Source organism: Lycium barbarum, chromosome 11 (genome assembly GCF_019175385.1).
Source record: "Lycium barbarum isolate Lr01 chromosome 11, ASM1917538v2, whole genome shotgun sequence".
Lineage (NCBI taxonomy): Eukaryota > Viridiplantae > Streptophyta > Magnoliopsida > Solanales > Solanaceae > Lycium > Lycium barbarum.
In genome coordinates this window covers 17,106,334-17,120,685 of record NC_083347.1, presented here as the reverse complement: position 1 = coordinate 17,120,685, position 14,352 = coordinate 17,106,334, and the positions used below count along the sequence as shown (strand labels likewise).

General features: G+C 32.1%; 1 protein-coding gene across 1 annotated transcript; it reads right to left on the bottom strand.

The window, feature by feature from the left end:
- Positions 1 to 9,021: 9,021 nt before the first annotated feature.
- On the bottom strand, positions 9,022 to 10,903 carry LOC132618838 (tryptophan decarboxylase TDC1-like). Its single transcript, XM_060333841.1, has one exon. The coding sequence runs from the start codon at positions 10,846 to 10,848 to the stop codon at positions 9,328 to 9,330; it is 1,521 nt and encodes a 506-aa protein (XP_060189824.1). The 5' UTR covers positions 10,849 to 10,903; the 3' UTR covers positions 9,022 to 9,327.
- Positions 10,904 to 14,352: the final 3,449 nt, after the last annotated feature.

Here is a 14,352-nt window from a genome sequence, read left to right as displayed (position 1 = left end):
TACCTTAGCTTCCCTTTTAACTTCTTCCATACGTTCGCTTGCTTTTTTCCTGGTCGATTCCACAATGCATTTCCACGCTTCCTAAAAAACTTATTGAACATTAGTTAGCTAGATATGATTAAATAAACACGCAAATTTGTCTAATTGAAAAAAAAAAAGTTTATTGTTCCACTTGTCCTTATTTGCAGCTTTAGATAGTTTGGTCAAATATTTATTTTATATGCATTCACAATCCCCTGCCTTGTAGAAGAAAGAGCAGCCGGTCAGTAAAGGAAAATATTAACAAGAAAAGTGATTATCAAATCTATAATCCCATTCCGAAACTCCATATACTTGATACAACAAGCTAGAAATGTAGTTTCCTTCACTGTTATAAGAAAGAAAATTACTACTTAATTTTCGCCAAATAACATATCTTTGACTGTAATAGTGACCAAAAAAAAAAAAAAAAGTTCAAAAGGACCAAAATATTGAACAAGATCGAAAAAAAAAGTGGCCAAGAGGAATTAAAGGTCCAAAATACTTCATGGTGATATATATAGATGATGATTGACCAATATTATATCATTTATATAGCCACATCTCTTCAATGAATTTAGAGTGAGTTAATTTCTTTATGGGTATGAGACAAAATCTTTAAAAAGTAAAAAACTCAAAAGACAGAGCACACAATTGAAGAACAAGAAAATATACCTTCTGTTGTACATGACATTCATAAATTGATTATCTAGGCATATTTTGTAATAGCTATTTTAGAATTGCAAATCTAAGAACAAGAAAAGAGAGGAATTGGTGATTAAAATCAATAAAAGAAAATGGAAGCTAAGAGCCTGTTTGGATGGGCTTATGCCTATAAGCTGCAAACAGCTTATAAGCTAAAAAAAATAAGTTGGGTAGTCTAACTTATTTTTTTGGCTTATAAGTTGAAAACAGCTTATAAGCTGCTTTAGATAAGCTAAGTCAAATGGATCCAATTATTTTAAGCACAAAATGACTTTAAGCTGGTCAGCCAAACACTAAAAAAAAACTAAAAACGGCTTATAAGCAACTTATAAGCCCATCCAAACGGGCTCTAAATCAGGTGATTGAGGAAAAGGAAGAAGTCGTGCTTTTTGGATCTGTTTTGAGAGTTTAGGGTTTTTGGTTCTCTACTCTCTCCACTCCTAATAGGAAAAGAAGGCTCTAATTTAGGCACAAATAAATTAGAGGAAAAAAATTTGGAGGGATTTTTTTTTTTGACCTATTCATTCTCTCTCTTTTCAATTTGAATTTCATGTTTCCCTCCTAATATATATTTAATTATTAATTCTTAGTTCAACTAATTATACTAATTACATTTACAATAATTATTAATTAATTCAATTTAATAGTAGGTTATAAGGTATTGTTTAGGTTCAAGTCAAATAACAATTTTCGAAACAGTTGATCCTGATAAAACTTGAGTGAGACAGTAAAGTTTGTTTAAATTTGATATAATTAGTTAATCAAAAGTAATTAGATATAATCACCTATTTATTTAAATTATATTTGAAACTTACAAGTAAGATCTTATAAATTGAATCGAGCCGACTGATGAACACCTCCAATTAAACTAGATCGATAAAAGTATTGTTGCAATATATCATGTCCGAGTAAAATAACATGAATATTCAAAACACTTGATAGGATGAAGCTTGAGGGAGACTTAGCGAAGTTTTATTTAAATTCGATATAATTAGTTAATAAAAGATAATCAAATATACTCACCTATTTATTTAAATTATACTTAAAAGTTACAAGTAAGATAAATTTAAATTATATTTATTTAATTTTTTAAGTAAGATCTTGTAAAATTAAATTGATACGAATGACAAAAACCTCTAATGACAGATAAAGGTATTGCTCCAGTAGAGCATGTGCAAGTCAAATTAATAACCATTCTAAAAACACTTGATGAGGATAAAATTTGAGTCAGACTTATTGAAGTTTTGTTTTAATTTGATATAATTAGTTAATCATAATAAATATAATCACTTATTTATAGAAGTTATATTTGAAACTTACAAGCTATAAAATTGAATTGAATTGATCAATTAACACCAGTGTTTAAAAAGGCAGGGGCGTAAGGCGGGGCGTTTTACATATGCCTCAGTGAGGCGTAAGCCCCGAGGCACGTAAGCCCATGAGTATTTAATTTTTTGTATTCATAAAATAATATAATTATAATAAATATTTTTAAATAGGTAAAATTACATAAAAAATAAAAGAAAAGCATATATATATATATATATATATATATATATATATATATATATATATATATATATATATATATATATATATATATATATATATATATATATAACCTTACAAGTATAAACAATACAATGAAATAAAAGCTATTATGAAATGCAAATCAACTCTAACATCTTAACTTTCAAACAATGAAAAAATCACAATTTGTTAAAACAATATTACTATCATACTATTCATTTTATCTCCCTATAAACAACTTTATGAGTATTATAATTGAAACGTAATTCCTTCATGAATAAAAATAAAATTACTTTCAAATAGAGAAATAATAAAATATGATAATTTTGATACATAGGACAAAAGACCAATGACAAGTGAAAATTCACAATTCGGTTATGTATTCTTAAAAGAAATATTAAGTGATATTCACCCTCACGATGTTCTCATATAGTAAATATGCAATACTACGACTTGTTATTTGAGTTATACCCAATCTTCTTATTTCGGTAAATGAAAAATTATTAAGTATCAATCATTTCTTAAAGAATTATGAGGGTCAACGGTTTTAATTAAGGAATTTAACATATAATTGTGTAAGAACTGTTAGGCGAGCCCCGAGCGTTGGGCGTTAGGCGTGTTTAGGGCGTACAATCGGGCGCTTAGGGCGTAAGCCTTGCAGGAATTAAGCCCCGCACATGAGCCCTGGGGCATTTTGCTAGTGCCTTGCCCCGAGGCGAGCCCCGAGGCAAGTCCCAAAACTGCCTTTTAAAACACTGATTAACACCTCGAATTACATTAGATCGATAAATGTATTATTTTGATGGTACATGTCAAATAACAATTCTGGAAGTTTTGATCAAGATGAAGCTTCACTTATACTTAGTGAAGTTTTGTTTGAGTTCAAAATAATTAGTTAATCAACATTAGTTAGATATAATCACTTATGTGTTGAAATTATATTTGAAACTTACAAATAAGTTCCGTAAAATTGAATTGGATCGAACAATTAACATCTCTAATTTTATCAAATCGATAAAGGTATTATACTGATGGAATATGTTCGTGTCAAATAATGATTCTCGAAACACTTGATCGGGATGAAGATTGCATGAGAAATTTGAAGTTATTTTTATTTTTTGTTTTTTATATAATTAGTTAATAGAAGTTAATACAAAATCACTTATTTATTTAATATATTTTTGAAACTTGAAAGCTATAAAACTGAATCGAATCATTGAGTCCCTAATTACACTAGATCGATAAAACTAATTTTAAGATGCATGAAATAAATCTGAGTCAAATAACAATTTGGAGAGCACTTGATTAAGATGAAGCTTCAATAAAATTAGTGAAATTTTGTTTAAATTTATTATAATTAGTTAATAAAAAGTAATTAGATTTAATCATACATTTATTTAGATGTAACTAATTATGGTATAGATACATTTCTATAATAGCTAAATTCAATTATTAATCCTCAGTTCAACTAATTATAATTACATTTATAGTAATTATTAAGTAATGAATTTAATAGTAGATCAAAAAGGTATTTTTCAGATAGATTAGGTCCGAGTAAAAAACAATTGATCAAGATAAAACTTGAGTGAGACATAGTAAAATTTTGTTTAAATTCATTATAATTAGTTAATCAAAAGTAATTAGATATAATCTTCATCATTTAAAAATATTTAAAACTTACTAGCAAGATCATATAAAATTGAATCGAACTATCAACACCTCTAATTATGCCATATCAATAAAGATATTATTGCAAAAATATTTATTTAGTTAGGACTTCTTAGTACTCAAAGCAAAGATATTTATTTAGTTATGATATTTAATTTTCGTTGCAAAAATTATTAATTAGCACCAAAATTTGATTATAGCAAAAAACCTACTATATCATTTAACTTTTGCAATATTTTTTTTATAACTTGAAGTAAAAAAAAAATTATTTAGCTACAACATTTTGTTTCAAATAATTTATTGTAGCTAAAAGGTTACTATTACTACAATAAGTTTAAACTCGTGGCAAAAACTAACAATCAACTACGAAATTTTACTTTAGCAAAAATCTGGTAGCTATATCATTGGACTATTGCCACAATTTTTTTTATAACTTGAAGCAAAATATTTATGTAGCTACAATATTTTGTTTCAAATAAGTTATTGTAGCTAAAAGATTTCTATTATTGCTATAGTAACTTTTATGGCGTGACAAAAACTTATGATTAGCTACGAAATTTTATTGTAGCAAACAATTTGTGGCTATATAATAGAACTATTGCCACATTTTTTTATAATTTGATGCAAACACATTTATTTAGCTACAACATTTTATTTCAATTAATTTATTGTGGCTAAATGTTTGTATTGCTGCAGTAACTTTTATGGCGTGACAAAAACTTATGATCAGCTACAAAATTTTATTGTAGCAATAAATTTGTAGCTAATTAGGGAATTATTGCCACGATTGTTAGCAATTATAGCAAAAACAAAGAATTAGCTTTGTCAATTTGATTTTTGTGGCTAAGAAATTTTATGATTTTGTAGGTAGCCATGAAATTTGATTTTTGTGGCTATTACTAGGTAATAGCTACGACTTTTAAATTTGTAGCTACAGATGTCTTATGTTTTATGTTGTAGTGTTTCTTTAAAAAAAATTGAAAAAATTATAACTAATAAAATTAAGCGTTTTAACTCTTGTATTTCGGATCCTTTACATAAATTTAGACAGTATATTACTATTCCTACGTAACTAACCGTAAACCACCCGATCCCTTTAGCATTTATGAGACGTTAATATAGATTTAAAGTCTGCTGGCACTCTGTTGCTCCCAGATTTCCTATAACTGTCTACAAATATGGGAGTATTCAACTGCTTACATACGATCGAAACTAGAACTTTCGAATTTGAGGAGCATCTATAATTACATCAGCTATTTAAAGTCAAACAGCATGCAGATGACAAACTCAATTCATATACAAGAAACAAGAAATAATAGTTTTAAATAAGAGTAAGTACTTACGTACATATATGGACACTTACCTTCTATAAGGATCGTACACAAATAGGGCAATCAATTGTGCCACCATTCATATATAAGTCCATGGGCGGATCCACAGTAACGGTGCCGAGTTCATATGAACCCAATACTTCTATACGGAGTATAAATTGATGTATAAATTAACTAAAATTAGAACAAATACTAGTAGATGGAGTATCAATTAACCGATAGCTTTTAAAATATAATAACTTAATGCTAAAAATCTTGAAGGTTAGACCCATAAAATTTAAATTTTGGATCTGTCTCTGCGTGAGTCATGACTATCTTATATCGCGAGCTGCTTCTGCTGCTCATCAACGTCACCCATGTTCATTCCATAAATTAAACTTTGGCTGCACGTTATATATATTATCCATAAACGATCATCGGCCAACAACCTAGCTAGCTAGTAATTTACTCATGTCGCAAAGTTGGTATTAGGTGGTGGCTCTATATATTGCTATCTTGTATTATCTATTTCTGTTTAAGTCAGCGCCCGCAAACATATAGCCGTGGCCTCGTGGGTATGAGTTTATCTTAATCAACTATTTTTTTATATCATAGTTATATACGTGCAAAATTCTGAAAATTAAGTGTTATAACTATACGTTTTGAATGCATATTTTCAAAGAGTGCTGAATGAACTCATTAATTTTAAATTTTGAATTTGTCTTTAACAGTGTAAATTCTTGTTGATAATGGCAGCGGTAAGATTCAAATTCAGAATGTCTTTGCATGCTCTAATATCATGTTAAAGTGTAAATCCATCTCACCTAAAATTTAAACGCACGATGTCTTTTTATTCTTTTTATTGAGTAACAAATAGCCGGAATGAAATACTCCCTCCGGTCATTTACTTCTCCATTGTCATTACAAGATACCTGCGGCTTTACAAAACTAAGAAAGGATTGTTTTTTAAAATCTTTTATCGTTACTACTCTAATAATTGTTCAAGAAAGAAGTAAAAAGATTGAGAAAATAAAAAATACATAAGGAAAATATAATTAGTCAACCAAACCTTAATAATGTTTTCTGATGTGCACAAAGTTAAAGTGCCTCGTAAATTAAAAAAATGTCATGCGGCTTTAGAAAAGTAAGTAGGCATAGAAATCAAAAACAATTTCACTTTTTTTTTTTTTTGGAATTTTTGAAGTTGGAGTTGTGTTTGGCCATAGTTTTTGCAAATAATAATTGGTTGTTGAAATCTATTTTTCCTAAAAAAAAATGAAATATGATTTATACCCCCAATTTCTAAAAACTAGCAAAAACAACCCAAAGAAATTAATAAATATAACCAATGCGAGAAATATAGCAATTATACTTGAGATCCGCTTATGGAGCGCTCAAAACTGATGGTTTCTTTCCATCAAAAAGCTGCAACTGGGAGGCTTACTGGTGTACACAAAAAATATAGTATCTCTAAATATGGTTTTGTTGCAAAATTCTCACCTGCTTCTTTTCCTTTAGAAGCTTTTTAGCACATGATGTTCAATGTTGTTGGAGTGGAGAGCAACTGAGCAAATATGAATTGCCTCTGACCAATGAAAAAAGTTGTATGAACTTTTAGGGTAAAAACTGAGTAACATAAAAATTTTGGGGTAAAAATTGAAAAACAAAACATAAGTAAAGGCCCAAAACGAAAATGAAAAGTGAAAAACAGGTTTTGGTTGTTTCCAAATTTCAAATACAATTTCAAGTTGTATTTGGAATTATTATGGCCAAACAACGTAAAGTGAAAAAAGTGAAAAAATATTCCGGAAAAAAGTGAATAATTCATGGCCAAACGGGTCCTAAGTCTACCCATTTTTTTTAAAGTCACGAGACAATTTTTTTATTTCTAATGGGTTGTCTTGTTCGTTTAGAAAAAATATTTCCTGGCTTTAAAAAAGAAATTAGTCTACCCATTCTTTTTAAATAAATCAGATCCGACCCAACAGAAAAAAATTACCACGTGGCTTTAAAAAAATAAATCTACCTATGGCATTTTTTTAATCATAAGACAAGTTAAATGATTTTTTAAAAAAAAATTGTCAGTGAAAAGGGTATATTTGCACCATTTGTGTAACGGCAGGGTGTATATGCACAACTTTTTTAATGAGGGGGTATATCTGCTCTAACACACAAAGTTAAGGTGTATATTTGCACCTTTCCCTAATAACTTTACCTCCTAGCCAATTTTTTTTTTTAAATAATATTGTACTCGTATATACAATGTAATACGATACGTTATGCAACCATTTATAACAACCATCCAAATAAGCAGTAAGATGGGAATACTTAATTACTCGGCAAAATACATCAAATGACACTTAAACTATACTCAAAATGTCGAGTTCACACTCAAACTATACATGCGACCTATTACACACCTCAACATAATTTAAGTGGTACTAATACACCATTGGAAACACAAAACCAATTTTGTGATAAGCGGTGTTTTACACATGCTGCCACATCAGCTGCCACATAGATCTAATTAATTTGTTTTTTCTTTCCAATCTTTTTCACCGTTTTTTCATTTTGTCCTTTTCTTTTTATTGTTATATATGTTTTTACATTAAATTTCTACCCACTAAATTATTTAAAATCATTTTTGGTTCTCATTTTAAGTACTTTTTCTCTTTTTCCTTCTTTAATGTCAGTTCCTCCGCCCCTCTAACTGCCTCTCCGGTAGTCTTGCCGGAAAAACTATTCTAAAATTTTCCATTCCGCACAATCTTACACAATAAATTTGGATCTCAACACAAAATACACCTGCTTATTCGATTCGAACAACATAGTTCTTGTGATCTTTTCTTTTCCGAGAAAAGCCATGAACACCATACGAGCTTGTCCGGAGGAAAAGGAACAAGCTCGATTTGAAAGAAAGTAAGAATTAGGTGCGAAATAAAATCTAGTGTCAAACTCAGATTGCCATTGTTTCTACGTCAATAACACGCAGATCAATTGGATTTTCGAACACGAGAGACATTGTGTTCTTAATTCCTCAATAGCTTACCAACTTATCTCATATTACCTTTCTTATTTGACAAAAAAATTCAAACATCAGTTGGCTAGTCAAGAATATGAACGTAAGGGTGAATTGTGTGTTTATGGGTCACTGTTTTCAATGCTTGAACTTTGATAAAGTTAAGAATTCAACTTTAAGGAAGGTGGGATAGAAGCTAGTAGTTATATGGTAACATGGGTGGACCACCCAGGGTGGCAATGGAGGTGGCGATGACAGTATATAAATGGAGAAGTGAAGGTTGTGTCCATGGCAGAGAACTGCCATTCATGGGAGAAGAAAAGAAAGAAGAAAGAGAAGAAAAGTTAAAAGTGAAAGTGGGACCTACAAAAATTCCTTTTATCTTATAAATAAAAAAAAATCTTTTCTTGTTAAGAATAATTATTTATTAGAAAAGAATATTAAGATTATCTTGCTATATAATGTTCAATAAAAAAGTGACGCATGTAAAGTTTTTCATTTTAGTCCTTTTTTTTTTTAAATCTCACGTGTCTTTAGGTAGGTGAGTATACCTCCTCTGCCAGGTGGGCAAATAAGGGGGTATTGGTACCACTTAAATTATATTGAGGTGTGTAATATTTTGCAATATTTGGACTTCTAGATTTGTATTGTAGCTTAAGGTTATGGAGAATCTAATTTAACCTCGAATGAATGAAACAGATGAATTAAGTATTGAGAGAACATAATCAATCAGAAAACTGACAAATTAAGCTTGTCGAACGACAAACGATGAACTGATAATCAATGCTTTTTTATTACTGAGTACAGAAAAAGATCCTCAAGAATACACGCCCTCGATGGGCTTATAAATAATTTCTTCCACCAAAGAGCTTACAGATCAATCTTTATTCAAATATATATATTAAGACAACTGCAGATTGTTTTGACTTCTTTGTCCGAAATTTACAAAACAATCACAAATGCCTATACACCAACATATCTTACAGAATCCAAGCATTTATTTAATTTGTCTTTCTTTCTTTACTCCTCCTCTTCAGCTCTTTTTTTTTTTTTTTTTTTTCCTTTTAACACAAGATCCTAATCAGCATAATAACTTCTTTTCAACAAAGCATCAGCTGACTCCTTAATCAACTTCCAAGCTGAAATTACATGTCTATCCTCTGTCAACGTGGCACCTACTGCAAACCTTAACATGTATATTCCACCTGCTTTTGTGTGTGTCATGTAAACTTGTCCACTTGAGTTAACACAATCAAGCAACTTCTTGTTTAATAGCTCAATATACGCCGGTTCAGATTCCTTAACCGGGTTGAATCGGAAGCACACGAGGGAAAACCGCCTAGGCACAACAATCTCGAACCTCGGGTCAGACTTAACGAACCCTTCAAACATTTTGGCCATTCGAACATCGGACCTAATGTGACATTGTAAATTGGCTACGCCATAACTACGCATAACGAGCCATAAACGGATGGACTTGAACTTTCGACCCGTACCAACTTGCCAGTCTTTATAATCCACAACTGAGTCATATTCAGAACGTTTATTTCGTAAATACTCGGGATTCGTGCTTAAAGCTTTTACTAGCACATTCGGCTCTCTCACCCACATGCAACAACAATCTAAGTAACTTAATAACCACTTATGTGGGCTAAGACTCAACGAGTTAGCATGTTCAATACCATCAAGATATTGTCTAAACTCTGGACATATGCATGCACTACCACCATAAGCAGCGTCCACGTGGAGCCAAATGCCAAATTCATTAGCCACCTCAGCTAGTTGACTTATAGGGTCAACTGCTGTGGTTGAAGTGGTCCCTACAGTAGCACAGAGGAAAAGTGGGACAAGTCCAGCTGCCACGTCAGCTTCAATAACTCGACGTAGGACCACAGGAGATAAAGCAAAATCACTTTCAATAAAAGTTGGTATTGCCCTAATATTGCATGGGAAAATACCAGCCAGCTTGCAAGCCTTGGTATACGTAGAATGTGTTTGATCAGAACCATAAACTACGAGTTTTCCAATATTATCGGTACCTAGATTTTCGAGCTTATTGTCACGAGCTGCAATTAAGGTAGTGAGTATAGCTTCACTAGTTGTACCTTGAATTACACCACCACCGGTGCCAGAAAACATGAACGTTTTTGGTAATTTCAACATATTGGCTAGCCAATCCATGACTATCATTTCCAACTCCGTCATGGCTGGCGAAGCCAGCCAATTAAATCCGACAGAGTTGAAACAATTGCATAGCATTTCTCCCACGAAAGCCGCGGAACTAACCGTGGCTGGGAAAAATGCAAAGAAATTAGGGCTCAACCAATGTGTCATACCAGGGACAATATGGTTTGTGACATCTTTCATAATGGTGTCAAATGATTCGGGGCGATAAGGGGCATTTTCGGGTAATTGGGTACGAAGATAACCAGGTTCTACTTGGCTTAAAACCGGGTAGTTCTCAATGTTCTTGTAATAATCAGCAATGAAGTCTACCATTTGATGGGCTTGGGTACGGAATTCTTCAGGGTCAAGTGGGTTGAATTTTGCGACATTGGATTGAGTTTGAGTGCTGTTATTTGAATCAAGGCTTCCCATTTTTGCTATCGAATTATTAATGAGGAGAAAAGGAATTACAAGAGGGAGGTTTTATAGAAGAAAAGTTAGGGAAGTGGGTGACAAGGATTAGTTGAACGGGAAAAGAGGAATTGAACAAAGAGGTAGTTAGGAAGAGAGAAATTAGAGTTGAGACAAAGGAGAATTTGGTATTGGTTGTACTAGTAATCAAAGGCTTTTGGCGTTTTCCGTGAAAAGTGAGGTGGTGGGGTTTGTGCAGTCAATACTGCTGTGTGACTGCCTTTGGTTTCATATTTGACAAAATAAGGTATAAGGTTCCTGTTTAATTTTCTTAATTTAATTTTTAGAGATATATGTTTACCTAATTTAATTTTATATTTATTTTAGTGAGTTTTTTTAAATTTATTTTTTTATAACAATGTTACAACAACGACAACAACATACTCGTTGCATTTTCACAAATAGAGTCTGAAGAGGGTAGAGTGTACGCATACCTAATCCCTATTAGGAGTGTGCAAAAACCGGTTTAACTGATAAACCAACACTACAAGAAGTTAGGCCTACTATACGATGACATTTTATAAATGTTGTACTAAGACCCACAAGTATCGCAAAATCACTTAGCGACATTTATTTTACACTTAGTACAAATGTCGTATATTTGTATGTCGGGATTTTTTTGACATTTATATTAATGTCGGTAGATGATTTACGACATTTATTTACGACATTATTAAAATGTCGCATTAAGTTTTCCAACATTTAGATTAATGTCGGCATTAAGTTAATTTTAAGCTACCCAAGTTTAATCCAACCTGCCTTTGATATGCCTACATACATTATTAATCTGTACATAAATTGTCACTAAATCAAACGTTAAAAGCATAAATTTACTAAGCTATTTATTCACTGCACTTGGGCTCTTCCCTAGACCTGGGAGATACAAGGAAAACATGTAAACATATATATGTTGTATATACACACACAATACATAGTGTAGCTTTCCCTTATTGTTACTAGCTAACAGTTAATTAACATGTGCTTATATTTTTGGAAACTTTAAATAAAACGACGCGATATACGTTAGATTTAATTATCCCAGGTTCTTCCCAAGAATTGGAGTGATATTTTACATATAGTAATTAGATTTTCTTATTATTAATTGCAGTTTAATTAACTAGTGTTTATGTTCTTGCATATTGTTGACTCAATTAAACGACAAGATTTATGTTAAATCTCATCCCGGGGCGCTCTTCCCTAGATTGGAGATGCGAGCAGAAATACAATTTGTTTTTTGAGGTAAGTACAAACATTTTTTATACTGAAGTTGTACTCTTATTACTGATGCTAACATTTAACTAACATGCCATAGTGTCGGGCAGCGGATGAGGCTGCTCTTCCATTAATCAGAAGTCTTGGGTTTGAGTCATGGGCAGTGGCGGAACCAGAATTTTTATTAAGGGATTTCAAGAATATAAAGAAATAAAGACACGAAGAAGCTAAGCGGGTTTAACATATACATATATACATAAAAAACCTTGTATATATAGTGTAATTTTTCGCCGAAATTTTAACCTTGTATACAAAGTGTAATCCTTCGGCCCAACCTAGCTCCGCCCCTAGTCCTGGGCATGAAAAAATCCTTAGTAGAGAGCGCTTCTCATGAGTGGGCCTTACGTGACACAAATCTTAATTTAGTCGGGCTCTAATACGAATACCGGACAATGAGTGGGAAACTAAAAAAAAAAATTAGCTAACATGTCGTTTCTCTCAATTCGTGAATCTCTTCTTTATGATTTTGAAGTACAGTTGTAGGTATTTCTTATTATTATTTATTCTGAATTTAATATTTTAGACTTTGCCTTTTCGTTCTTTCACTTTTGGAATATTTAACTTATTGGTTTGATTTCTGGGTATTGGTGCTTTTGCTTTCACATTTTCCCCAACATTCTTTTCCTTCATTAATTTGTGGTGGTTCATTCGTTTTCTTTTTTTATTAGAATCCTCTATTTTGTGGCATCGGAGATTAGAACATATCTCCATAGATAGAATTAAGAGATTAGTAAATGATGGAGTAATTAGTACTTTGTGGACTGCATTAAAGGCAAGTAGACCAATATCAAACAAATGTGCCAAGAGGAGTTCAATCATATTACAAATCATACATTCAGAAATATGTTGTCCAGACATGGACGCATATGGTCAGAAATACTTTATCACCTTTATAGATGATTACTCACGATACATGTATCTCTACATGCTACGAAGCATTAGAAGCCTTTAAAGTTTTCAAGGCTAAATAGAAAGCAAATTAAGATTGTGAGAACTGATAGAGGTGGTGAGTACTACGGTAGATACATTGAGGATGGACAAGCACAAGGTCCATTTGCGAAGTTTATTCAAGAAAATGACTCAATATAAGACTCTTGAGATTGAAATGTCTGAAACTTTCCTTGTGCACTCAATTTTGATCTCTCTTCCTCCACAATACGACCTTTTCAAGATCTTCTATAACACACATAAGGATAATTGGTCTATTAATGAACTTATGGCCATGTGAGTTCAAGAGAAGGGTCAATTGCTGATGGAAACAGGAGAAAGTGCATTCATGACTTCAATCTCTCTTGTATGTTATGAAGCTAATTGGATGATGTTAATTATAACACGTGGTGGATTGATTCTACTTCTATAATCCACATTATGAAAGCCACAACGGAACAGTCAGCAGTCAATACACATAAATATATATTTAAACTATTAATAAGTGGAAGATTGTACGAAGGGAAAATGTCACGACCTAATTTCACTGAATCGTGGGGGCACCTACCTTTCCCACATCGGTAGGCGAACCCTCAACTCAGCATTCACAAATAGTAGAAAATAACGGAAGAAGGTAAAGTAACGTAAGTCTCACAATTATAATATAAATTAACAAGTGCGGAAGTAAATGAAATCCACCCCAGTATCTGGTCTGGTCATACAAGAGCATCTACATCCGAATATTAAAAGTCTGAAATCATGTCTCAAAATGGAAAGCAAGACATAAGTAATAGAAGAGTCTTCGAGGTCAGCGGACGCCGTGCTCACCCTGGAAAACTCGAGTGGAAGCTGAAGAGTCGATCAACCACGAGTCAGAGAAATAGATCCGATCTGATACTCTGCATTCATAAAAAAATGCAGCAAGTGCAGGTCAGTACAAACAACAGTACTGGTAGGCATCATCGGCCGACTAAGCATAGTTAACACAATTAAGAAAATAAAGCAAATAAACCAACCAAGCATGAGACAATATAATCGCAACCGAGTATCCATCATCACCTATGTAAGCATCTAAACCCCAATATGATAAGTCTGAGTATATCCGTTCCAATCCAATCACCACAATAGAATCGACACGATACAATCATCAGAACAGAAACATCACAATCCAATCATCACCACACCTCAATCAAGTAATAATGCAATGCCGTGCAATAATGGCATGAATGCGATGTCGTGCCATGCAAATGAAGTGTACACATGTAC

Bases quoted from the DNA above. Each gene is read 5' to 3' on its own strand.
- LOC132618838 (XM_060333841.1), bottom strand. From the start codon at position 10,848: ATGGGAAGCCTTGATTCAAATAACAGCACTCAAACTCAATCCAATGTC.